This window comes from Pantherophis guttatus, chromosome 1 (genome assembly GCF_059756535.1).
Source record: "Pantherophis guttatus breed Tessera chromosome 1, ASM5975653v1, whole genome shotgun sequence".
Classification (NCBI taxonomy): domain Eukaryota; kingdom Metazoa; phylum Chordata; class Lepidosauria; order Squamata; family Colubridae; genus Pantherophis; species Pantherophis guttatus.
The window spans coordinates 186,756,370-186,784,126 of record NC_142063.1 but is presented as its reverse complement, the minus strand read 5'-3'; the positions used below and the strand labels follow the sequence as shown (position 1 = coordinate 186,784,126).

The 27,757-nt window shown below is 40.9% G+C and overlaps 1 protein-coding gene across 3 annotated transcripts; it reads right to left on the bottom strand.

Annotated features, from left to right (window-relative positions):
• Positions 1-444: 444 nt before the first annotated feature.
• On the bottom strand, positions 445-27,757 carry SETDB2 (SET domain bifurcated histone lysine methyltransferase 2). Of its 3 annotated transcripts, XM_087886384.1 has the most exons (14): positions 27,468-27,757; positions 26,530-26,652; positions 24,897-24,962; positions 23,630-23,717; positions 20,762-21,319; positions 20,081-20,200; positions 13,517-13,686; positions 11,658-11,856; positions 9,285-9,381; positions 7,924-8,020; positions 6,451-6,767; positions 3,035-3,123; positions 2,155-2,251; positions 1,664-1,793 (listed from the first exon to the last, which is right to left on the bottom strand). In XM_087886384.1, exons 1-13 carry the CDS (start codon positions 27,472-27,474, stop codon positions 2,185-2,187), a joined length of 1,998 nt encoding a protein of 665 aa, XP_087742510.1. In that variant the 5' UTR covers positions 27,475-27,757; the 3' UTR covers positions 1,664-1,793; positions 2,155-2,184. The 3 variants fall into 3 exon arrangements, with proteins under 3 accessions (XP_034282651.2, XP_087742520.1, XP_087742510.1); XM_034426760.3 differs by lacking the exon at positions 2,155-2,251 and having other exon boundaries at positions 445-1,793; XM_087886394.1 differs by lacking the exons at positions 2,155-2,251; positions 24,897-24,962; positions 26,530-26,652; positions 27,468-27,757 and adding an exon at positions 24,119-24,241 and having other exon boundaries at positions 882-1,793.

Below are 27,757 nucleotides of genomic sequence, written 5' to 3'. Positions count from 1 at the left end.
TGGCAAGCAGTGCTTTCAGCTAGCACCTGGAAACAAGAGGGAGCCAAAATCCAACAGAGAGCAGAGAGGCAAAGTAATAAACAGTATGGGTGCTTTAGACAGGTCAGGGAGGTCCTGCATGTGTGTTAGTGTCTCTCCCTCAAGGGCTGAAAATTATGCATGGATTTCAGAAGGGAGGATTTTCAGTTCCTAAGTGGAACCTTCCAGGGTCTTCCCCCAACACCAAGGCACCCTGCGCTCCTTACCTGGGACTCTGTCCACTTAATGACTGCAACCATAAGTGTCAGGATTGCAACTGTTGACTGAGGCAGTCATGTGATATCTCACTTAACAATTGCTTCACTCAATGACCAAGATTCTAGGCTCAATTGTAGTTGTAAATTGAAGACCGCCTATATCTCCATGTAGGGAGACACATGGAAATTACTGACAGTTAAGGTTCAATGGTGAGATGGACCTTTTTATTTAATCATTTATTTCCCATATTTTATTATTTTTACACATTATTTAAGGCAGCAAATACAGATGACAAAGCATTAGACAATTTTCTATCTTAATAGCAAATGAGGGGTTATGTCCTGACTTGATTAGTGGAGATATAAATCCAATTTATTATAATAGTTGAGTTGCAACATTTTTTGAAGTTTGATGAACAAATGCCAATTGTTCTATTGGCATATCTAGAATGAAGTCTGAAGGTGAAGAGAAGTAGAGGAATTAAAACCATTCTTACACAGACTATACTATCAAAAAACCATTGTAATACGCTTCTGATATAACATAATTTTAATTAAATCTTAAAAGAGATTGTTTCTTTGTTTGCTGGGCAGAGCTTTTGGGACTTTGGCATGCAAGTAAAGTGTAAAGTAAGAATGACAGGGTTTGCTGAATCAATAATCTTTATCACAGTAATCAAGTAATTAAAAGGTTACAGCACACAAAATTGTGTACACAAGAATTGACTTATGATAAATATGTCATACAACTAAGAAAGTTAAAGCTGTTAGGACTCTTCTCAATTTTCAGTGTGCCACTCCATGCCAAGTCTGGTCTTCTTGCTTATGAGGGTCCACAGGAATTTGGGTGGAAGAGGCAAAGCTGTATTGTAGGATATGATTATAATTCACATGTGTGTGCTGCTATTACATACCTGTCAATCTTTTGTTATTCTACTGGATATTTTTATTAATACTATCTTTTCACGCAATAACCATTGGCTTGCTAAAAAAAAATCCATCTTTACAAATACGACTATAGGAAGCTAGTTGCCTGTTACTATATTAGTATGTTTGTCCATATGACTCAGTACTTCATACATTTGACTCAGTACTGTGTATAGTATAGTGGAAATTCTCAGCAGCAGGTCTTAGACCTGACCTTGAGGAACCAGTCTATCTGGTTTACGAATTCCTTTTTGGTTGGTAAAGTTGAGATCCAAAAAGTATCTGTGCAACTATCTCAAATCACTAAAACTGAAATCCAAGGAAGCTGTTCAAAACTCAAAGCAGCGACTGAAATCAGTCCTAGATTGAAATGAGTTGCTTCCATTAATAAATGTAGATAGGGCGAAGATGCCTTGATCCAAAAAGGTGCGTAACAATCCTTTTTTAAAAAAAAGTATATTATTTGTATGCTGCCCATTTCACCAGGTTCTAGATTAATACATATAAAAACTCTACAAGATTTTTTTCCGGCACTTCAGACTCCCACACTGGCAGGTAGTCTCTGTCTCAGGCATACTTCCAGCTTTATAACCATAATCCCATGTAAGTTCAGTTCCAGCTTTTACATGTCTGAAAAGCAAATATGCCACACAATTAGAATAATAGCAATAATCCATGAGGATTTATGCTTACTTTTACTTTTATGAGTGTACAAATATGGGATGGGGCTTAAGACTCCCAACAAGGCAGCAATAATGTCTGTTCTTTACATAACTTACAGCTATCTTGGTAATAAGAACTGTACACAGTCTTCCAAATGTGATCTCACTAGTGCAGTATAAAGTGGTACTTCCCATGATCCTGATGCTATCCCTCTTGTTGATGCAGTTTAGGACTACATGGTCCTTTTTGGCAGCTGCAGCACAGTACTGGCTCATACTCAAGTGGTGGTCAACTAGGACACCCATTCTCCCTAAGTGCAGGATCTTACCTTCCTTATCACTGAACTGCATTTTGTTTGCTAGGGCCCAATGTTCAAATCTGTCAAGATCCCTCTGTCCTCCAAAGTGTTAGCAATTACCCCTGGCCTGTCATAGTAACAAATTACTAAATTTTAATTTTAAGATTACTAAATTTGAATATCTAGCAGATAGTGCTTAAGTAGCACTAATCAAGATTTCTGTTCTTAAGGTTAAAGAAACAAATAAAACCATGGTTTACTTCACTAAAGTCTGCTCTGTCCCTGGAGATCATGCAGGAGAACATTAGCAAGAATGAAAAGCCAGGAAAATTATCTCTTCTGCAACAACTAAAACTGTTATTGGTTTTTAATAATGGTTTGCAAACCCACTTTAAAACATGCTTTTCTCTCTGGTTTATAATTAATATGATGAACATTTAATAATATCTAAAAAGCTCAGAGCATTTACCCAAGATAAAAGCAGAGGTGTTTAATGTTATGAAGATAAACATTCTAAGATCAAATAGCTATTAATCAATACACACATATACAGCCGCACATTCAAATCCCAAAATAACTTCATCAGTTCCCTGAAATATCAAGATTTGTTTATAGTGCAGACATAAAAATATATTACTCCAAACTCAATCACTTATGCTATAAAAATCAGACACAATCATAGAGCTATGTCGTATTTGCCTTTATAAATGGGATAAAAATCATTGCTATTATGTTTTTCTTTTTAATATGGCTCAGCAATAACACCATTCCATTTTCTGCCTTCTGTATTGTTCAGTAGAAGATAACCACAGAACAAATATTCAGTTTTATACATTTTTTTTCTTAGTAGAAATCTATTTTTGCTCACAGAATTATGCTTACGATTTGTTAACAAAGAAAAATGTCAAACCTCTTTGTGAAGAATGCCACCCAGGGGAAATTTCTGTTGTGAGTCTCTACAAATACACTTTGTACGAAGAGATTAGGAGAGCAGCTGTGCTATAAACAAAATAAATAACAGTTAAAATAGAAGCACCTGTTTTCTTTTAATATACTTTTTGTGCACATTTGGATCGTTTCTTTTGGTAAACATACTCTACTTATGGAGTCAGGTCTGATCAAACTATTCTTTTCTGTAATGTTTAACATCCTTAATGCAAAGAAATAAAAACAAAAGAGGAAATGGTTTTATAAAGAAACAAAATCTGTGTATTTAATATCAATATGTTATAAAAACATGGTGCTGTTTTTTGATATATTTTATGCTATTTTTATTTATTTTATTAACATCTCTTGCTTTGCTTTGGTTGGTTAAAAGTTGTTGTTAGCTCTAACACTCTTGTAGGACCCTTTCAAGCTTTGTGTTTCAAGAAACTGTATGGCAACAGTCTTTTAAGGATCAAAAGCAGACAGCCCTGCCTTTCACAATGAATGGTTACACTTAAGATTCTTCTCTGAATTCTTTATGCTTATATTTTTCTCTTATCAGCCGTAGAATAATCTTTAGTAGTCTCTGTTCGATGAATGTCCATGTCCTATTTCTTTTTAATTGTTAAATTATACAAGAACCTGGTGCTGCTGGTTTACTGGATTAAGAGATTAGTGACTCTCCCACTAGCCACACTTCTTGGGTGACTTTTCTACCACTGAGTTCAACCAGACCAATAAAAGCAAAAGCAAAATTGCTCCCGGAGAAGTCAACGAGTAGAACAAACTTCAAAGGCCAGAGGCAGCTACTTCTATTCCAACAGTATGAAGAATAAAAGGAGGGGAAGAGACCATAAACCTCATTTTAGGACCTCTTCACATCAAGCCCCTTCCTCCATTTCAAATCCTAACTTTTTTCCTGGCTCTACTCTTCAGCCCTATTTCCTTACTGTGGACATAATGGCTTAGCAAAATATCATTAATTATATACTGAACATATTTATTTATTTACCCCCTCATTTATTATCATCATCCAGTTCTGTGTTTGGTTACTCTTATCACTGGCATCTAAATTTAAGGCTGAAAAGATTTCCCAATATTTGCATGTGAATTATAGAATATAAAACTAAAAGATAACTGGTTTACTTTTATAAATTGGTGGATAGATAAGAGCTACAGATTTTAACTCTTTATATCATATTCGTTAAGTACAAAAACAGACCAAAAGTTGTAAATCTGTTACACTGCTCCTGAAGACTGCATACAGATGCTGAAGGTTCTCAGTATTCAGCATAAGAGCCGTGGTGGCGCAGTGGTTAGATTGCAGTACTGCAGGATAATTCTGCTGACTGCCAGGATCCTCACCGGCTCAAGGTTGACTCAGCCTGCCATCTTTCCAAGGTCAGCAAAATGAGGACCCAGATTGTTGGGGGCAATATGCTGACTCTGTAAAACGCTTAGAGAGGGCTGGAAAGCACAGTGAAGCGGTATATGAATCTAAGTCTAACTGCTATTGTTATTGCTATTTCAACACATAGCAAAACTATAACGTTTTTCAAAATTAGTGTAATATTAATTATGAAAAAGATACTTCTTTAACTTGATCCATTTCAATTGTGATTCAGGCCTGAGTATGAGACTGTATGAATACAATTTTGCATAATCTCTTGTTGGATTAGAATGGGGGCAGTACACCCATCCTTGCTATTCTTGACTTTTTAGTGTATTTTGATACTATCAATCACAGAATCCTTCTGGACCCCCTCTGGGAGATGGGGGTCAGTAGCACAGTGTTTAACATCTACATGAAGCCACTGAGTGAGGTCATCTGATTTTTAGGGTGAGTATCATCAGTATGTGAGAGCCAGATTGGTGTAATGGTTAAGGAATTCAGCTAGAAACTGAGGAACTATTTTTCTGGTCTTGTCTTAGGTACATTTTCTTAGGAAACAGGTTGTGGTTCAACCCAAGCAAGACTTAGTGGCTTTAAGATTTTGAACGTTCTCAGGCTAAGGATCTTCCATTTTTGATTCTGGATGTGGTAGCACTGCCCCAAACAGATTTGATGAGCAATATGGAGGTCCTTCTGAGTTCATAACTTCTTGGGAGAACCATTGGGAGAACCAATGGGAGAACCACTGCTCACCTTCAGGTTGTGCATCAGTTGTGCCTGTTCCTGGATTGGGAGGCCTTGCTCAGTATTATTCATTCCACAATGACCTGTCTGGACTAACACAATACTCATTACATGGGGCTGCCCCTGAAGAGCATTTGAAAGCCTTAACAGTTGCAGAATGTGGCTGCATGTACAGTAAATATGCTGATCTAGTGCATGTGAGCTGTACCGGTTGCCAATGTGCTTTCAGATACAATTCAAAGAGCTGGTTGTCACCTTTAAAACCCTTCATGTTGTGGCCCCGCCCTCCGAGCCTATCTCATCGGAGGAAGAAGGCTCCGAACATGAAGAAGAGGAGTCGGCCAGGCCTCCCTCTCCAGGCCCCTCCCCTCTGGCACTGCCTCAAGTGCTGGCTGAGGAAGAGGAGATTAGCCAGGAGCCAGGTGTCTCCGATGAGAGCGAGGGAGGTGATCTGTCGTTCCTGGATCCACGCCAACGAAGGCGTGATAAACGGTTGCAGCAGTTAAGGAGGCGTGCCAGGGATTATAACTGAGTCACTGGACCACACCCCAGAGACTATATAAGAGAGTGTGGTGGCTGTTTAAGACTCTGTGACGAACAAAAACTAACTCTGGCTAGTCACTTGAACAACGCCTAAATCTGCCGAAGGTTCCTTGTTTTGAACTGGACTATTTGTAATTTGTATGTATTTTCTGTTTATCTGATGAAGTAAAGCCCTTGGCAGTTGATGCTCGTATAGCTGCCAAGTTTTAGATAACAACCTGTGTGCGTGCCAAGTGTTTTCTTAACCCTCGGCTGGCTGTGTTTGTGTGTGTGTGGAGACGGGGACAGAACACTTCATGGCTTGGGACCTGGTTACTGAAGGGAACATTTTCCCCATTCGTTTCTACCTGACTAGCCAAGCAGGATGGGCACGTATTCTGGGTCCTGTCAGCTAAAGAAGTTGGTTGTCAGGGCCCAGAAGGTGAGCCTGTAGCGCCCACAGTACTCAGCATTCTCCCTCTGGAGATCAGGATGTCCCCATCCTTACTGACCCTTTCATAAAATTCTCAAGTCCCAGGACCCTGAGTCTGTGAAGGGACACATCTCCTGGTTGTGTTAGTGATAGCTGCATTTTTCTTGCTGCTGTGTATTTTACTTTTTATAGTTGTGGTTGTATATTTTTGAACTTTGATTTTAAATATTGCTCATTGCCCAAAGCTATTGGCTCAGATAGGTGGCGATATAAACTGAAACAAAAGAAATAAAGAAATACAACTTACATTAAGAAACCTGCCTACATTGCCTTCCCTTGTGGCATCCAGCAAACAAGGATTTTCTTCATTCTTTGGGCATGTCTCAATTTCTGCTGCCTCCTTCGTACAAGCTAGTTCCTGTCTGTTTCTCTGAGTTTTTCGCTTTATTGTGTTGTCTGATTCAAGTATGTCTTTATGTTGTTTTTTCACTTCTTTGTCATCTTCCACAGGCAGTTTATTTTTCAATACAGCATCAGAAAGGAGATTCTCTTTATGGCAATCAGTATTAGCTTCAGAATTTATGGTGTTTACCAAATTCTCAAATTCTCCTTGCAGGCCTGATTCTGTAAAGAAGCATTTCAAAATTAGCATATGATTTAGGAACATCTCACAGTCACACCTTCCAATATCTAGTATAGATGCTCTGCTTTAAATTTGCTAGACCAATTTATTAAAATATTATTTTTGAATCCAAAGCTCTATCAGATTCCGAGCACGATCATGGCCATACCTAAGTTTTCAGTATTTGGATCGAAGGACAAAGCCCCTTTGCCTCTGCTGTGAATACTGTGCTTTATCTGTTGGCAGCTGCTTACAGAAGATTCACTTTTTTCAGAGATAATGACAGGGTAATGTCATTGTGCTGTCTCTGCTTCCTGAGTTCACATATACAAATCCAGGAAAAGGCACAACTCCTTCAAGGAGCTGCCAACAAATATAGAAAAAGTGGGATGTGAAGTACCTTATTTTCTCTGGATTAAAAACTGTGTATCTCTGATAATGGTTTACGCTCAGAAAAAAATCTGCATCATAAATCTCATGTCACGTATCACATAGCAGATCCCACATACTGTATGTCTGCTAAATACATAAGACCGCATAGCAAGAAGCTCAAAATTCTTCAAGTCAGAGTATCAAGGAGGTAATATTTGAGGCTATCTGTCTACCAAAAGTAAGAAACCATGGCAAAGGCTGAATATTATATTAATAGAATATTATAGTCTTTTCTCTGCTGGTAAGAATTTTTCATGCTTTTACATTTCAGCATTATTTTTATGCAGTTTTCTTTTAACTTTATTAATTGTATTTATTTATTTATTAGTTCAATTTATATGCCGCCCTCCTCCGAAGACTCAGGGCGGCTTACAATGCACTTATAGCAATAGCCTTCATTCTTTTGTATATACCTGCTTATTAGGGCTTTTGGCCCCCCATAAGTGGTGTTTCTACAAAGTCAGCTTATTGCCCCCACAATCCGGGTCCTCAATTTACCTACCTCGGAAGGATGGAAGGCTGAGTCAACCTTGAGCCTGGTGAGATTTGAACTCGCACTAATTGCAGGCAGCTGGCAGCTAAATGCTATATAACAGCACTTAGTCCGCTGCACCACCAAGGCTCTTGGTGCAATTGTAGTGCTTTTAACTCCTTAATAGTGGTTTTGAGATATGCAATTTTATTTTCAAATTTGTTAAAAATGAAAAAAAAATGGTGCAACTTTACGTTCATCTCCTTTTTTGGTTGCTGAAGTTATTCTTCTTGTTCCTGACATCTGACACAAAGAACTCTCATCTTCATCAGAGCTGGCATTAGTAATTCCCTTTGAAGAAAGAAATCTAGTATGAGTAGACAAACTAGGAATTTTAATCCTGGATTTATTTTGTTGATTTCTCAAGGTTTTGATCTTTTTCTAGAAGCCATCTGGCTTTCTTGGGGCTTGGATACAACAAACACATTTTCTGGTTTTCATTCAGTGCCACAGAACATGTTGGGGAAGGGCGAGGTAAGATAAATAAAAATTAACTCTCTCTCCTGATCTCCAATCAAACCCAAATATTCTACTTAGGCAGGATCAATCTGTGAAATGGAGTACTCCAGTCCATCCATCTTGGAAGGACAAATTTAAAAGTAGATTCAGCAAACAGTGCTATCCTAAAATAATCTCCTTTTTCAGACTCTCTTACTTCTCCTAACTACAAAGGTGCATGAAATGTTTCAAACTCAGAACTGTTCAAATGCAAAACAGCCTTTTCAAATTTGAACTGGACTATAACAATTTCATTTGCCAGTTCAATGAAATGTTGGAGCACATTCATTAAGGTCAAAACAGCTTGATTTAATCTCAAAACAGTTATTTCAAGCTCGGAATAATTGACACATCTACACAATACAGACAGCCCTCGTCTTGTAACCTTCAGCGACCTATCCAAGTTACAACAGCACTGGGAAAAGTCACTTACAACTGTTGCTTCTGTTGCAGCAATTCCATGGTTGGGCACTTGGCAACCTTGCAGGTGTATATGATGGTTGCAACCTCCCCATAGCACATGATTGCTATTTGTGACCTTCTCGGCTGGCTTTCGACAAATAAAATCAAGGGGGGAAGCTAAATTCACTTAACCACAAGATTCACTTAAAAACCACAGTGATTTGCTTAACAACTGTTGCAGAAAAGTTCATGACTTATTTAACAACGATCTTAATTAGCAACAGACATTCTGGTCCCAATTGTGGTAATAAATTAGGGATTATCTGTAATCTCATTAAAATACGTATATATATTCTTCTGGGGGAAAGAAAAGGAAAGAACAGTGCAGGATAGTTCATCAACCCCAGTAACTTTGATACGTGGACTTCAGTTCCCAAAATTACCCAGCCGGCATGCTGAAGTCTACATATCTTAAAGTTGTTGAGGTTGAGAAATACTGTGGTACTGTATTATTACTCACTGAGCAAAGTAAGATCTTCCCTTATTACCTCGCTACCAAATTTAGAAACAGAACAGATTTGAAACATTCAAAGTATACATTAAAATAAAGTAAAAAGCCAAGAAGGCAGTCTAAAAATAAATGCAGAATATTTACTAGTTCTTGTCGTTGTCTTTGAAGAAGGGATGTTTTAATTTTAGGTCTTGCAATAGTTTGTACATTCCAATTCTTGTATGAAGTGTAGTTCTGAATTCTGCTAACAGAAACATGGTTTTATATAGCATACGTTAAAGTAGAATTCTTTAAACTATTTTTTAATTATTAATTGTAGGATTAATTGTCCTAGTAATTGCTCAGTGTTTACAGCAAATTCCTTGTCATCTTGTGCAAATTTTGTATTGGTAAATGCCTACAAAGATTACAAATTTACCGAAACTTTTTTTTTTTAATGTAAAGAGACTCAAAGATCCACTTGGGAGTTTCATCCACTTTGAAGATTTAGCATATTCTACTGAAATAAAAGAGTTTGTATAATATTAATTATTGTCAATTGAACTATGTTGAAAGCCCAGTTTCTACTTAATTTGAGAAGAGATTTAAAGCATTAAAGAATCATTTATATACTAAGAAGGTTTTGGAACTGCTGTAATTTTATTTTATTTTTATTTTATTTTATTAAATTTCTATACTGCCCTTCTGCCGAAGGACTCAGGGCGGTGTACAGCCAGAATAAAACCATGACAATAGAAAAATTAAAAACAAGTTAAAACAATTAAATCAATTGGCCGAAAATTCTAATAAAACAACCCATTAAAATAGTAAAAATATTATTATTTTTTAGGCCAGCACTGCTTGTTGGAATAGTAATGTTTTTAGGGCACGGCGAAAGGTACGCAGGTCGGTAATCCTACCAATCTCCGGGAGCAACTCATTCCAGAGGATAGGGCCCCCCACAGAGAATGCTCTTCCCCTGGGGGTCATCAGCCGGCACTGTCTAGCTGACGGCACCCGGAGGAGCCCCTCTCTGTGGGAGCGTACCGGTCGATGGGAGGCTATTGGTGGCAGAAGGCGGTCTCGTAGATACCCAGGGCCCATGCCATGGAGCGCTTTAAAGGTGGCAACCAACACCTTGAATCGCACCTGGAAGACCACCTGGAGTCAGTGCAGCTCGCGCAGGAGCAGTGTTACATGGGAGCGTCGGGTCGCTCCCATAATTACCCGCGCGGCCGCATTCTGGACCAGTTGGAGCCTCCAGGTGCTCTTCAAGGGGAGCCCCATGTAGAGAGTGTTACAATAGTCCAGACGGGAAGTGACAAGGATGTGAGTGACTGTGCGTAAGGAGTCCAATCCAGAAAGGGACACAACTGGTAAATCAGGTGAACCTGATAAAAAGCCCCCCTGACCACAGCCATCAGATGGTCTTCCAGGGACAGCTGCGAGTCCAACTTGGAGGACACCCAAGTTGCGAGCCCTCTCTGAGGGGGTCAAGATCTCACCCCCAATAGTCAGTGATGGAGTCAACTGACTATGACGGGACGCCGGAAACCACAGCCACTCGGTCTTGGAAGGGTTAAGTCTGAGCTTGTTCCTCCCCATCCAGATCCGTACAGCTTCCAGGCACCGGGACATCACTTCAAGGGCATCATTGGGGTGGCTCAGGGTGGAAATGTACAGCTGAGTGTCATCAGCGTACTGATGGAAATCCACCCCGAAGCCACGGATGATCTCGCCCAGCGGCTTCACATAAATAAAGGGCATCACCACACAGTGTAATATTATGATTTGCATTTTTTATGTCGTAAGGCTCTTTTTCACAACTGGGTCTGCTCTACTTTAGAGTGATGCAACATTTATTGTTTTCAGCAAATATTTGCTGCCACCACTTTCTTTTTAGCCTCAACTATGGTTATAAAATAAACCCAAAAATGCTTCCCATTTAGTCACCTGGAGGCCCTTCCCCAACCATTTCAGTACATGGACATTTAAAACATACGTTTAATGCTCTCAGGAATACACAACAATGAAGAAAATATAGAGGATTTTTAAATTTAGAGATGAGGATTAAACATCAGGAGAGGTAAAATGAACAAAGGAATAGTTTGGGTAGACTCAGCCACAGTGGGGATTAAGCCTAAAATTTTGTCTTGAAAGAAATCAGCCATTTGCCTCAAGCACATGTAAAATAATATCAACTTCCTAACACTACTCTCACTTAGTATTCTGAACACATTTTTCTAAGTTGGATTGTATCTTCTCTGGGTCCGGTAGGTGGGCTTAATTTCTTTCTCTTTCTTTACTACCACCAAAGAACCAGACTCTCCAACAAACTCCTTCCTCATTACTTAATCTCAAGGGGAGAGGAGCCATGCTTACTCAGAGCAATTGTATATATATTCTGATCTAACATGGATTTTTAAATGCTTGTATTGTTAATGAGTCACTACAAGATGGACCATAAATGTGGCTTCATCCAGATTCAAACAGTGAAGGGATGTTAACTATTTAAACATGTAATTGTTGTTAACTTGCCGATTTGGTTGACCTTCAGCATCCAGATGTAAAGATTGTTGTCTTCCAGTGTCCTGAATAAGTTCATTCTCTGAATCAGAACAGACTGTACTCAGTTTTCTCTTTCTTGAAAATAAACTCTGGTTGGTATTCTTGGTAACGTCTTCAATTTTGCCACTATTTTTACCCTGGTAATGTTCATCTCTGGACATCAATTTCCCTAGAATAAAACACTGTATTTATGAAATTTATACCCTAAGTATGGCAATAAAAAAAGATAAACATTTAAGGAAGGCAAAAAGGATATCTCAGATTTGCCTAAAGCGGATCTCCCCTTGCCCTACTGATTTTATGTGTTAGAGAGTCTAAATCTAAATGCAGGATAGGAATACAACATTTAATGTTAATTTCAGATTACATTATTTTGTACCACTCCCTTCAATTGTAATTGCTGACAGTAAAAACTGACAGAACTCAAGTCTATTTGGGATAACTGAGAAACAAGAAACCCCAGTAACGTACTGTGGCAGCAAGCAATTTGAAACCTTATCCCACGGAAACAAAACAGCTTGAACAGGACAGATTAGCGAGGACATACTTGAATATTTTTCTCCCTCACATAGCAATCATAAGTAGTTGAGCGCTTAGCCACTTGCTTAAGTGAATTTTGGATGACCTGGAAGTGAAACCAGATCATCCAAAAATAAAGAAGTGATTTCTACTCCGGAAATACAGTTCTACTTCTACATTCAAGATTAGTATGTGTAAATATGACTGCAAACTAAAATTTCATAAATCTATGCATAACTTCAGAAGAACCTCCGAGTTTCCGGGATGCTATTATGTCAGGTGTGGGTAAAGGGAAAATTGTAAGGGACTAAAATAGCCCTACAAGAAGAGGTTAGAAGAGCCTCCCTTTTAGCAGATGAGAATGTACTGAAATATTTTATTAATTCCATTTGCAATATTCCTAACAAAGAATGTTCCAACTGGAGCATTTCATTTATCTCAAAGCTCTAAAATGCAATTTGCTGGTGAAACAGCTCCCAAAATTTTCAGTGTAGTATTCACTATGTCATAGGCATTTCTTTGGGGGTGGGGAGAAGGGGATTTTATATACTTAAGAATTCTAATATAATATCCAATTAAAGTTATTTTAATATCACTGATAGCTATAAAAGAGGACATAACAATGACCCTGAAATAAAGCTGTTTAAGATGCTGGGTTAAGCCACCAGGCTAGATGGGTAAGGCACCAGGCTAGAAACCTGGAGACAGTGAGTTCTAGTCCTGCCTTAGGCATGAAAACCAGCTGACTGACTTTGGCCTAGTTACTCAGCTCAACTCACCTTTCAGGGTTATGGTTGTTGGGAAAATAGGAGAAGGAAGGAATATTATGTATATTCACAGCCTTCAGTTACTTATCAAGTAATAAAGGCGGGAAAATAAAATAATAAAATAAAATATAAAATAAAATAAAATTTTAGTTCTCTAGACAGCTTCACAGAGAAAATATTGCCTAATCAGTCAGGACAAGATGCTAGACAAGATTCTTTTAAGTAAAATAAAATCACAACTGGAATACTGATTTCTTTAAACACTTTTTAGAGGTAAAGCATCGATTTGAAATACCTAATTAACTACATCACCTGAAAATAGAAGAAATGGTAAAACTGTTCCTACAGAAACAAATTAACCTCAATGAATATTTATGCAAATATTAATTCATTGGAATATTGGAATCATAATACTCAGTACTGAAACTTTCAATGATTACTCAATCTTTTACTGTGTTTGTGTGTGTGTGTATGGATAATATGTGCATGTGGGTATACATATATAAAATAAAACCATCTGTACTTAAAATACTTTTGCTCTACCTGCATAGGTACAAACAAATGTTCCCTTGTCAATGTCATCAAGACAGCGAACTCCCCAGCCCTTCTTTTCAGTGCTAAAGACTTGTAAGCGAACTTGAAGACCGTGCTGTACCAATCTGTTCTGGCACATGTTCTTGTCACAGCTGCAGAGGAAGCTGCATTCATAAACTCTGATACACAAAACAAAGGTAAGATAAAGGAGGATTATGGGGGAAAGCATCGAAGTGTGTGTGAGCACAGACAGATAAACAAATACCCAAACACATTCACTCCTTTGGGTCTTCCAATATGGATGCTGCTTGCCTGGACAGAGAAAGATGAAGAAAAATAGGCAATGAGCATATGAACTCAAGGCAAGACAAATCAGTAACTATACTATTGAAAAACTGGAGGTTTCTTAAGAAAATAACAAATGTATGAACAGTACAAGATTTGTCCCAATTGACTAGGCAAATGGAAATCAACAAATGATCTAGCAACATCGTCCCAGAGACCTCCATGAGGATTTATGGAGGCCGGGCGAGGCGAGCAGCATGGTTACTAGGAAGATCTGGGAGGGGTTGGGGAGAGCTGGACCATGACTGAGGGGTTCCCCCTGTGGTGTTTGTTGCCTCTGCTCTCCTCTTTCACCCCCGCATCCCCCTGAAGGTGGTGATGCCATGCTGCGCATGCCTGCTGAACAATCATCTCCGGGTCTAGGTGTCATCTTGACCTCCCCGGAGTTATGACAGTTATGATCTCCGCTGTTTGAACCTGTTTGGACTATGTGGACTGACCTGACCCCATTCTTTCCCTCCATTGAATGGAGGTTTACATCTGGGGGCTCAAGTGGAGCGGGTCTACAGCTGCTGTCTCAATTCCGGCTCTTTTTGGACGATCGTGGTTGACCAGCCGCCGTGAGAGGGGGGGTGGGTCACCCCTTGCCGGATCGAAACAGCATTTTACTCCCCCCATTGCCGTGAGAGGGCAATGAGGGCAATGAGGTCCCACGTGCTCCATTGGAATTCCATTGAAGTCCGGCATTTCACTCCTTCTGACTGTGATAACATCAAATCGGCCCCTGGTTATCGGCCATGGACTATCACCTCCCTGATGTTTAGATGTACTCGGTGAATGACCTTCATGCCCTGCGAGATTCCCCCCTCTCGCAGGTTTGGCCCTCTTCGTTATCGAGGGCCTATCTTGATGACAGGCATTGGAGCCCCGAGAGATGGCATGCGGCAAAGAAGAGTTTGAGGGATTTTTTAAGTGGGTTTTTTAGTGGGTTTTTAACTAAAATTTTAAGGGGTTCGGGGGGGATTAGGGTGGGTTCTGGGGGAAATCCACCGGGTTCAAGACCAGCCTCAGTGAAGGGCTACGACACCAGGGACGTAGAACCGGAGGTCGGGGAGGGGGTTGGAGTTCGATTTAAAGAGGACTGTTCCATCAGTATAGTGAGTGGGAGGGGCAGATATGGCGGAAGCTGGGGACCGCATCATGTTCGGGAAATGCGCACTCGCTATCTTAGAGCGATTGCGCACTCCGGTCCCCAATGCTTTCCTCGTTCCCCAGGTTGTCCAGATTCTCAGAGCCAGAGCCTTCGGCTGATGTTATGCAATGCCAGGTCCATTGTTAATAAAGCCCCCCTCGTTCACGATCTTATTCAGGAAGGTGAGGCGGACGTGGTGGGCATTACGGAGACCTGGTTGGGCCAGGAGGGGGGAGTCCCCCTCGTGGATATATGCCCACCAGGCTTCCATGCATTTCATCAGCCGAGGGCTCAGGGCAGGGGCAGGGGGGTGGCGGTTATTATAAAGGAAGGTCTGGATCCAAGGGAGACCACTGTTCCACAGATAGCCGGATGTGAGTCCCTCTTTGTGAAGTGGGGTTGTGGAGTACAGATGGGCTTGTTGGTCACGTACCTGGCTCCCTGCCACATGGCAACGGCCCTGCCCGAGCTGCTTAACGTTATAGCCAAGGTGGCGGTGGACACCCCCAGACTTGTCATCATGGGGGATTTCAACCTGCCATCTATCGGTGAAACGTCTGAAGTGGCTCGAGAGTTCATGGCTTCCATGACGGCCATGGACCTTACTCAGTTAATTCATGACCCCACTCACACAGGGGGACACACTCTGGACTTAGTTTTTGTCTCTGGTCAGTGGCTGAGTGGCCTTGATATAGGGGATATAGCCATCGAACCCTTGTCATGGTCTGACCACTCGCTCCTTCGACTGGACTTTCTAACCGCTGCACCCCGCTGCAGGGAGGCGGGACCGACCAGGTGGTTCCACCCCAGGCGCCTGATGGATCCTGATAGGTTCCAGATGGAGCTTGGGCCATTTCCTGAGATTCTGGCTTATGACTCGGCTGAAGACCTGGTGGCCGCCTGGGATAGTGCGGCTGCTGGGGCCTTGGACCGTGTCGTGCCTTTGCGGCCTCTGACCCGGCACTGAACTCACCTAGCTCCTTGGTTTTCCGAGGAGCTTAGGGAGATGAAGCACCGGAAAAGACGCCTGGAGAGTAGTTGGAGGACCAGCTGCTCCGAATCTGACCGAACACTGGTGAGGTCTCATATTAAGACCTACCTAGTGGCGATAAAAGCGGCGAAAACTAGCTATTTTGCCGCTCTTATCGCGTCATCAGATAATCGCCCGGCCGCCCTGTTTAGGGTGACCCGCTCCCTCCTCCATCTGGAAGTGCGGGATGACCCCTTGCAGGGCCGAGCTGAGGATTTTGTGCAGTATCTGTATGACAAAATCGCTCAGATTCGGGAAGGGCTGGCCTCTGACTGGGTATGTCCGGACGGGATGACTGAGGCAGGTCTTGAGAGTGTTATCTGGGGGAGTTCGATCCTGTGGCTCCCGAGGACATGGACAGGGTCCTGGGACGGCTGAACGCGACCACATGTTTATTGGACCCGTGTCCCTCCTGGTTGGTACTGGCTTCCCGGGAGGTGACACGAGGCTGGCTCCAGAAGATTGTTAACGCTTCTTTGAGTGAGGGGGTCCTGCCGGCCGCTTTGAAAGAAGCGGTTGTGAGGCCCCTCCTCAAGAAGCCTTCTCTGGATCCGGCTGTTTTGGCTAACTACCGTCCAGTCTCCAACCTTCGCTTCGTTGCGAAGGTTGTTGAGAGTGTGGTGGCGCAACAGCTTCCCCGGTACCTGGATGAAGCTGTCTATCTAGACCCGCTCCAGTCCGGCTTCCAGCCTGGGCACAGCACGGAAACGGCATTGGTCGCGTTGGTGGATGATCTCTGGAGGGCTCGGGATAGGGGTTGCTCCTCTATCCTGGTCCTGTTAGACCTCTCAGCGGCTTTTGATACCATCGACCATGGTATCATGTTGCACCGGCTGGCAGGGTTGGGAGTGGGGGGCACCGTTCTGCGGTGGTTCTCCTCCTACCTCTCTGACTGGTCACAATCTGTGTTGACAGGGGGGCAGCGGTCGACCCCAAGGCACCTTGCTTGTGGGGTGCCACAAGGGTCGGTCCTCTTGCCCCTTCTGTTCAACATTTATGTAAAGCCGCTGGGTGAGATCATCCATGGCTCCGGGGTGGAGTTCCATCAGTACGCTGATGACACCCAGCTGTACATCTCCACCCCAGGCCACCCCAACGATGCCCTTGAAGTGATGCCCCAGTGCCTGGAGGCCGTGCGGGCCTGGATGGGGAGAAACAGGCTCCGACTCAACCCCTCCAAGACCGAGTGGCTGTGGCTTCTGGCGTCCCGATATAGCCAGCTGATGCCATCGCTGGCTATTGGGGGTGAATCACTCGCCCCCACGGAGAGGGCTCGTAACTTGGGCGTCCTCCTGGACGCACGGCTGTCTTTAGAAGATCATTTGACGGCCGTGGCCAGGGGGGCTTTTTATCAGGTTTGCCTGATACGCCAGTTGCGCCCCTTTCTAGATCGGGACTCCCTACGCACAGTCACTCAGGCACTCGTCACTTCCCACCTGGACTACTGCAACGCTCTCTACATGGGGCTCCCCCTAGGGTGCACCCGGAGGCTCCAGCTGGTCCAGAACGCGGCTGCGCGGGGGATTATGGGGGCGACGAGGCGCTCCCATGTGACACCTCTCCTGCGCGAGCTGCACTGGCTCCCGGTGGTCTTCCGGGTGCGGTTCAAGGTGTTGGTGACCACCTTTAAAGCGCTCCATGGCTTAGGGCCGGGATATTTACGAGACTGCCTTCTGCCACCAATAGCCTCCCACCGGCCAGTACGCTCGCACAGAGTGGGCCTCCTCAGGGTGCCGTCCGCCAGACAATGTCGGCTGGCGACCCCCAGGGGGAGAGCCTTCTCTGTGGCGGCGCCCACCCTCTGGAACAACCTCCCCCCAGAGATACGTACAATAACAGACCTCCGGATTTTTCGTCAGGCCCTGAAGACCTATTTATTTCAACTAGCTGGGCTGGCTTGAGTTAAATTTTAAATTGATTTTAAATTGGATTGTTTTAATTTACGGCCAAAATATTTAATTATTTTAAACTGTTTTTAAATTTTGTATGTCCTGTTTTTTACTTTGGCTGTTCACCGCCCTGAGTCCTATTTGGAGAAGGGCGGTATAGAAATTGAAACAAATAAAATAAATAAATAAATATTAGAATTCTTAAAGTGATGGCTAATGTTTTAAAATGTATACTTTATACACTGTATTTTTCAGAGTATAAGATGCACCGGAGTGTAAGACGCAGCTTAGTTTTGGGGGAGGAAAATAGGGGGAAAAAATCTGCCTACCAGATATTCATCTCGCTAGTGTCCTTAGTCTGATCAGCTTCAGCACATTAGTTTTATCCCCTGCTTGGGGATAAAAAGCAGCTTCTAAAGCACAGCTGCGAGTTGGAGGGAGCAAGAAAAGCCAGAAGATCACTTCACTCGCTAGTGCATCACTAGGGCTGAAAAAAAGCTTCTAAAGCACAGCTGTGAATCAGAGGGAGCAAAGCATGGAGATCGCTTTACTTCCTAGCACCTCGAAAAAGCTACATTTGGAGTATAAGATGCACCCAAATTTTCAGCCTTTTTTAGGGAGGGAAAAGGTGCGTTTTATACTCCGAAAAATGCAGTATTTGCTAACAATTGGCATTTCTGGATGAATGCATTTATTTATTGTGTCTTTTGTTTTAACAACTATTGCAATTCCTTAGCAGAGAATGTATTTATTGATACTTAAGTTCAATACAGAGGCACAATGTAGTACAGGTAGTTCTTGACTTATGACCACAATTGAGAATATCTGTTGGAGAGTGCTCCATCGCTGGAGGTTCCTTCAAGTCTTATAATTCTATAAGTCAATGCAGTCATAAAGCAAGTCATCACATGACTAGATCTGATTTTACAACTATTTTTACCACAGATATTAAGGGAATCATTGCGGCCATTTGGCAAATCTGACTTCCCCAATTGACTTTGCTTGTTGGAAGCTGGTTGGAAAAGTTGAAAATTGTAATCACATGACTACATACTTGTAAATGCAACCTAGGTGCCAAGCAACTGGATTATGATCATGACTATGGGGATGGTGCAACAGCTGTAACTTTGAGGATAGGTTATAAAGCACTTTTCCCAAGGCTGTCATAACTTCAAACCATTGTTAAATGAATAAGTCAAGGATATCAGGCATGCTCAAAACAAACACTGACCAAAACAACATCTTTACAACTTTTATTTTAGAATGCTCCTCATATAAGTAATAAAGGACAGTTTTACATATAATACAAATAGGTCAATTTGGGACAATTAAAATGCTCTAAAAACTGCCTATAGCTTTCAGGTCTAAAATATGTTGCAAAAACATTAAGCTATAACCATCTGAGAGCACCAGGATATCCAGGCTCAAACCTAGATTCATGAAGCAGTTCTTCAACACAATTTGCATTTCCTCCCCCTTTAGTTCCTTGGTGAAATGAGAAACAAACTTTCTAATAATTATAAACTATTATTTAAAAGGGAGAGCTAATCTGGTATAATGATAAAGCACCAAGCTAAAAACCAGGAGACTATGAATTCCGGTCCCGCCTTAGATATGAAGCTAGCTGGGTGATGTTGGCCAGTCCCACTCTCTCAGCCCTAGCAGGAAGCAGAGAAACCACAAACTTAAAAACTTTAAAAAAAACCCCACAGTTTTCCAGTTGCCTGGAATCAACCCTGACTCAAAGGCACCAGAATAATAGTAGTATCACTGATAGTCATATCAACAGTTATATGGGAAAACCATCCGAAATTCATTACTCAATACCGCCTATATATACAGTACAGTCAACTGAAGCACCACTTGAACGTCATCAGCGTTGACAAAATCACTATTAGTCAATTGTAAATTGCAATTCCAAATTATTTGGAACATCTTATAGCCTTATATCTGTATGTCTTTAACATCATTAAACAGCAATAGATGCCTATCCTGGGTCCTTGGGAAAGCCTCATGGGTGGATAAGAATGTCAAACCTAGTCTAAATATCTGGCTGACTGTGCGACCAACCATAATAATATAAAACAGCAATGCAGCAGAGTTTATATGAGTGAAACATGTGAGTAAATTAGATACAACGTAACAAGTATCACAAACTTAACCATAGTATTCCTTACCCGCTGGAAATAGGTTCCTCCAGCCTTTTGTAAGTATAACCGTGAGATGGTCCATTTCTTGGAGACATAGAAGCTTTCAAGACAGCTCTTTTTGTAAGAAGCAGGCACGTACATTTTGTCCTAGAAAGCACATAGTAGATCTAGTGGAAATAAGGATATGAAATAAAGCAACATGGCCCATTTATTCCCTGGATTCTGGTGTGATGATAACATTTTCAGAGAAAGCAAATATATTAAGTGCTTTCCTTGGTATATTTCATTTGGAATTTTGATGGACTTCTCCACTGATGGCCATATTTCCACATTTATGTAATTTCACAGAATCATCTTAATGCTCTACTATTTCACATGCAAGTGAAGAGCAATTAACACAGGATAGCTTATATATTCCAGGGAAGATATTTCCTTAAATTTAAAAATTTAAGGCTTTCAACAAATAATTCCTTTACAATGCAAGCTGACCTTTCCCCTTTAAATAGGACCTTTCAAGGTTCTGCATATTTTGTAAACAAAAATAATCAAGTGTCTGTGTTTGATCTTGTAGATGCCACAGATACCTTTAACAAGGCATTATTTAAAGAAACATATTTTGGCAAATCACCCCATTATTTCATCACTATACACATACTTAAAATAAAAACTTTTATTCAAAATGCTGCTTAAAAATGGACAATTATTCACCTGTCAATGCAGCCATCGGTACAGTTGCAGGAGTCAAGAAAACTGCTGGAGAAGTTGTTCAAGAAGTATCCATGGGGCCAAGAGGTCTTCCGGTATTTAAAGCAAGGCAGTCGATCATGGTTGATATCATTACAGAATGACACTGGTACAGTCTCTGCCCCTTGGCTGATATCTGGATCAATGACAAATGCCTGGGGACTAGAACTGCTTCTGAATACCTGCACGTAGGTATTGAAAGAAAAGTGATCTAAAAATAAAAAGCTGCATTCTGTTTGAAATAAGTAATTCTGCACATCTTTGAAATTTCTCAAGCTCTTTCCACAAGGAGCTTTGTATAGCACATCGTGTGATTTTGAGCCAGAGTCTGCTTTGGCATGCCATCTCTGGAAGTGACACAGCATTGGCAACTTCAAAGGGTTTTCCCCTTTGTAGGAATCCCATGGTCTTTTGGAAAGACATTTCTTAGAACAGACATGATCCTGGTAGAACTTGGAAGATGCCTCTGCAGATTCTCCTTCACTTCTGAAATCCATTCCCTCATCAATTTCAATTTCCAGACTGCCGTTTATAGCCGTACATGTAAAAATAAAAATAAAAAGTGTCAAGCCATCAGTGAGATGTTAGGATTTGCTCAAACATAATATTGTTCGGTGAACCTGATAACTCAATCCTCTCCATGTTTGATGCATGTATGCTTTTTTTTAAATCCTACCCTCACAGCAAAGGGGAATGTGTGTGACAACTGCCTAGGCTGGTATATAATCTCAGTGGTGCAAAGGGATTCTGTTGGGAATCAACAGGAAAAAAAAGAGTGGCAGATAGCTATTGTATTAATTGAACCCCTTAGAGCAGGGGTATCAAACTCGCGGGCCGCAGGCCGGGTGTGTCATGTGCTGGCCCCGCCCCCACCCGGTTTAGCAAAGGGGGGGAAAGTCCTGATATGTCATGTGACACCGCCATGACAATGCGAGTTTGACACCCCTGCCATAGAGATTCTATGCTGGATTCAGCTTTAGATAGACCAAAATCTGGACAGAGATGCTGGTTATTTATCATTCAGGCAGCTTTCACCATCATTATTTGCATTAAGAAAGCAACACAATGATCTTAATCCAATAATATTTATAAATTGAACTGGTATGCCAGCTTGACAGTCATGGATAGAAAAACATTACATAGGGTGGTGAGCACAGCACAAAACATTCTGGGCTGTCCCCTGATATCACTAGATGACATTGCTAGGGCTCGCTGCCTTAGAAGAGTGAGGAAAATCCTCAGGACGACTCTCACCCTGGTCAGCACTTCTTTATTCTCCTGCCGTCAGGAAGGAGATATAGAAGCATAGGCAGCCGCACAAATAGGCTGAAGAACAGTTTTTATCCATGAGCTGTCAGGCTTCTGAATGGAAAATAACTTTACAACAACATAGTACGACTTGCGGGGCCAGCGCGATGTGCAATAAATTCACGTGGTGCAGTAGGATTGAGTGCTTGTTAATAGGATTCACTGGGTTAGGGATTTTTCTTTTACTGTCTTTCACTGTGAGTTGTATTGGGTTGGGGGGTATACGAAGGGAGGCTCAGCCAATCTCTCTGTACACATGTTGTACTCTGACAATAAAGATTTGAATTTGAATTCTACAATTTTCTGTTAATCTATATAGTAACGATCTTTCATATTGTTAAGTTCCATTAAGTTTTCTCTAAAAACAACACAAGACACTGAAAAAACCTCCACCTGAATTCCATCAATCTTTTCTAAGGATACGAATGTTTATAAGGATTATCTTGTCACATTATCATCGATAGTAAGTTTTAAGGACATAAAAACTGCAGTATTATTATTGATATTGCCAAATTAATGAGCAAAAGCTAACCTGGGTTGAACAACTACCTGCCTAAATAGGGGATAGCCTATTTATCCATAAATCTGAGAACTATGCCTACATAGGGTGTTTACTGATGTAGGAACAGATTTTGCCTAGAAGCAACTGATTAAAACTCATCCAAATAATGAGAGAGGTAACTACTGTGAAAAACCTTATTCTGGAAGTTAAGCCTGTGCAATCCCTAACTACTCCAATTCTGGACTTCAGGAAATGCTGTGTCCAGATGCTCAACAGAAGACCAGGAACTCTGCCCACCTCCCCGTTTTTCTTTCTTTTGGGCTCTTTTCCTGGGTTGGGGAAGGGAGATGTGCCTCACGTAGACTCCTGTGCACCATCAGTGACACATATAGCCATTAGCTGAGAAACAACACCACAGAGATCTCAAAGGTACTGTTTTAAAAGACAACTGGATTGTTTTTTCCTTGAGGAAAAAGAAGATTTTTCGCTTTTCATCCAAGAAACTTCATCGGTTCTGGCAGGATGACTGAGAATTTCCAGAGACAATGACACAGAGAATTGATATAACTATGCTGACATATGCTGATTGGGCAACACAGACTTGCTCATAAAGGTTCAAAGCAAATTCCTCCACCAATGATCATAAAATGTTCAGCAATGTTTAGCTATGCAGCCTTAGTATCCAAAAGAAGTATGTATTTGCCATTCAAAGGGCATTTCAATTTCTAGGAAAAAGCAAGGCAGGGAGAAAAAGTTTTAGGAAGATGAATTGGAGAAGTGCAGGAGAGGAGGGCAGAAACTAAAAACAATCTAAAGACAGAAGATAAAATAAGATCCAAAATAGACAAAAAGTTAGAGAAATAATGGGAAAGGCTGAAATTCATATTCAAAACAGTCGTTTTGACTGATGTACTCTAATCTGTTTAGTGTACACCTTACTTTCCAAATGAAGTTTCAACTTGAACTTCTAAGATATAAAAACAGCAAAAAGACAATTTATGTACTTATAGAGTTTTACTTACAAAGAAAAATCATCTCCAGCATCTTCTGTAATTTTCCCTGGAGAAGACTGAGGTAAATCCAGATGGCATATATGCTTATCTTCTTTAACTGGAACAAGAACATAAAAACTTTAAGTATACATTTAAAATTACAATTTAGATTTATCACAATTATGCATTTAAGAAACTATTAATGAATCATTAAAATTAATGTTAATGCAAATATAGAAACATTAATCAGGCAAAAAGTATTTAAAATGTTAATTTATTATTGTAATATACTACAGAAGAGGAATTCACTTTTTCTTCCTCATCTCAGAGTTCATGAAATATACAGCCCACCTCCAGTGCACATAAATTAACCTGTCACTATCACACTTACAAAAAGCTGGAGGATGCATGCAGAATGAAACTGTTATTGTAAAAACTTGGGGATTAGAGAGCAAACCTTGATATCCCCACTCCAACTCCATAAAAACATTTGCACAGGATGGAGTCTGGTGGTTTTACCTATCTGAAGGGCAGAGTTTGCGCTGAATTTCTTTTCAGTACTTTTAGACGTCAAGCTTAGAGACAAAATAGATGCAACACATTCCTCTTATATTTGATGCACCAGTAGGAGCACTCTTTGTCCTGTTTAAGTGATGAACAATGGATAAAGACAGCTTTTAGTAAAACAACAATAAGTGTTAAAAAGAGGTAAACCAGCAAGAATTTGACTCCATAATATTCTGCTAACAGAGGTCTGTCGATTAGTAAATCCACAGACATGTATCATTGGAAAAGCAACTACTTCACATATAAAAGCCATCTCCACTATAAAGGTCAGGCAGTATGCTAGGTAAATTCTTCTATCCAAAATCTGGAAGGGCTTGGTAACAATGACCCAATTCAGGGGAATTGCATGCCTTGCTACTGGAGATGGTGAATACTAAATTGATTGGCTTCAGCTTTCCCAAAATTCTTACTAGAAAGCTTTTGATCTGTCACAATGAAATTTGAATTTGGGCCCCTCATAAAATATGACTAGATCAAGTTTATGTTTATGTTTTGTGAAAAATTAAAACCACATGTACCCAAGAATTGAATCTGCTGGAATGGAAAAACCAATATGAAGAGTAGAAAATAGGAATCAGGCTCAATTTCCTTATAGAAAAATCAGGCAAGAGCCAATATGTGAGGAAAAGTAGTTCCTCAGGCTTTTTCTTCTGGCTAGGTAAGAGGCTAATGCCTGTAGAAAGAAAAAATGTCATCATCTGTTATAGCAAAGCAATGAGATTTTTCATACCATGCGCCAGGGGTAAGAGGTCAGTCATACCCAGCTGATTCACAAGTGCCAAAGCTTGGTTGCATTCTGTTCAAAATAACAAAAACAGAAAACTGCACTGAAATATAGCATTTTAAAATGATGTAGATGTTAATAAAAAGTAAAATGGTCCCTTTGATTGATATCTCTTAGCTGAAGTCCTCCAAACATTTTGAAACTTAAGTGTGATTCCCAATTTATAGTCTGCTACATTCTTAGTATCAAATACAGGTACATATTTTGGAACAAAGAAGCTCCATATGTACACATACATTTTTTCTCCTATTTATTATTTTCACAGAACTGCAAGGAGCTACCAAGGTCAACAAATTTGCTCACTGCAGAATCTAAATTAAAACATTGCTATTAAAGACCAAGAGAGCCAGTTTGGTGTAGCTGTTAAGGCCCAAGACACAATCAGGAGATTGTGCCTCAGGCATGAAGCCAGCTGGGTAAGTTTGGGCCAGTCACTATTTCTCCACCCTGTGAAGGCAGCAATAGCAAGCCATTTCCCCCCCCCCAAAAAAAACTTTGCCAAGAAAACTGCAATGACTTGAGTCAACTCTGACAATAAGACACACAAATAAACAGAAATAAAGATCAAGAAGAATCTGATTAAATAACCTGAATAAAGGGATACATGCTAAATTTTCACATAATTGGTTCCACACTTAAACTGATATCTCTCTTCAAAGAGCTGAAAATCAGAAAAGCTATTACTGTTCTGTATTTTTAAAAAAATACTTCTGGACAGGCAATGTCGTTTATTTAAATATGTGCACAATATACTTTCAAAGGAGATAATGGTGGGTTAGTTCTAGTAAATTCAGAATAAAAATCTATAGGGACATTCATGGACTGCAAACGCCCTGTGTAAATCTCATGCAGTGTACTCTGATCTTATCCCCAACAGCTCACTGGACAAGGGAGAAAGGAAAAAGAAAGATGCAAGGCAGACAGCAGAAAGAGTGGCTCCATGCAAACTGGCTTCAGTCCACCCACATATCACTGGCATGCAACCTCTTACCAATTATCCTATAGGAAATCAATGTGACCAACAGCAGAAAAAAATAGGCTCTCACATTTGGTGCAGTGTTTTCCCTTTTTGGGGTGGGTAGGGAGTTGAACTTACTCAGGGAAAGAAAGTGCGGGTCTGCGCTTAAAATTTATTCACACAGTATAGTGGTACCTCAGGACACAACGTTACTTGGTTCTGGGAGACATGCTGAATACCAAAAATGATGAGTGCCAAACAAATTATTCCCATAAGGAATAATGTAGTGAGTCACAAGGCAGCCAACACCAAGTTCTAAACTGTGCATTGAGTGCCAAACAAACCATGAGTACCGGGACAACATTTTCGTATCAAAATGGGTTGAGTACCAAATTTTATTAATTTCAAAGTAGTTGAGTACCAAGGTACCATTGTAGTAGAAATAAGATTTGTTTACTAGATTCAGCTGCAATCTCTGCATGGCTGTTCTATCCAGTTCTAACCCTACCATTATACATTATTGCACAGTTAACTTGTCACTAATTATACCTGCAAAACTGAGTATGAGTTTCTTTCACTAATTTCTCAATTTAGGTGTGATAGTTTGCAAAGATGTCTAACCTTCACTTGTTGCAGTTCCATCTTCGATCTTCTGCTGCAAAGACAACAGTGCCTTATGCATACACTCAAATATATTGTCTACTTTATTTTTTTCCATGTGCTTCCAGAGCCTTTTTGCGTCAACTATGAACAAAAAAAAGTTTTCATTTACATTTTGGGTGACAGCCGACATCCCAATCCCACCTCACTCCCCAGTACGGATTATCATAAATATCTATGAATGTGTACTACATAAATATAGCATAGACTTAAAAAGAATAGTGTACAATATATAATATGTATAGTGCAGAGAAATGATTTCTCCTTCACGGAATACTACAATTTACCCAACAGTGAAAAACGGTGGAAAATTCAAAACAATACAAGATACTTTTTCAAAGCATATGTAAAATTATGGAATTTACCTGGGGAGGAAAAAGAAATGATGTAGCATGGTTTTAACAGAAGATATGCAACGTGCATTAAATACAGCATAAAATCATGCTTTAAAAATAGGCTATAAATCATTTCCATATCTGTGACTAAAATGCATGTCTTGGATGTTATGTTTGTTGCTAATCGGTGGTCAAAATATATTGACTTAATATGTATATGGTGGCTCAGCAGACTAAAAAGCATTGTGATCAACACCAGCTGTCTGCAATGACTGTACGTTCGAATCCCACCAGGCTCAAGGTTGACTCAGCCTTCCATCCTTTCTAAGGTAGGTGAAATGAGGACCCAGTTTGTGGGGGCAATAAGCTGACTTTGTATAAATATACAAAAGTATGAGGGCTATTGCTTAACGCATTGTGAGCCGCCCTGAGTCTCCGGAGAAGGGCGGCATATAAATCAAATTAAAATAAATAAATAAATTCAGTTCCAAAGGCAGCGTCTCAAGCATGGCGCTTTCAATGCAACCCTCTCTCGGTCCGGTTCCCGCCCCTAACCCTCGTTACCTTTCATCGCGTCGGCTTTTCCTTGAATGGCCCAGGCCTACGACCGCAAACGCCGCCCCGGCAGGACTGTGCTCAGCCGCGCAAAACAACAAAGCCTGAAGCACCCGGAGCTCCACGTCAACAGCGGCCAAAAGACAAAAAGCCGGGGCGGGGTGGGGTGGGGGGAAAGGGAGGGGAGCGTTCCTCCTGCTAAGTCCGTCGTCTGCACCAACGAGCGAGAGTGCACAGGAACGGCGGCTCACAGGGCAACAAAACCCTGACGAAGAGCTTTCACGACGCCGCCCCTCTTT

What these genes read in the sequence shown, in the direction of transcription:
- SETDB2 (XM_034426760.3), bottom strand. An exon ending in ACCGATGGCTGCATTGACAG is followed by an intron (nt 20,201 to 20,761) that starts GTGAATAATTGT and finishes TGTGCTTTCTAG; the next exon opens with GACAAAATGTACGTGCCTGC. An exon ending in AACCAAAAAAGGAGATGAAC is followed by an intron (nt 6,768 to 7,923) that starts GTAAAGTTGCAC and finishes GCTTCTTTACAG; the next exon opens with AATCAGGCCTGCAAGGAGAA.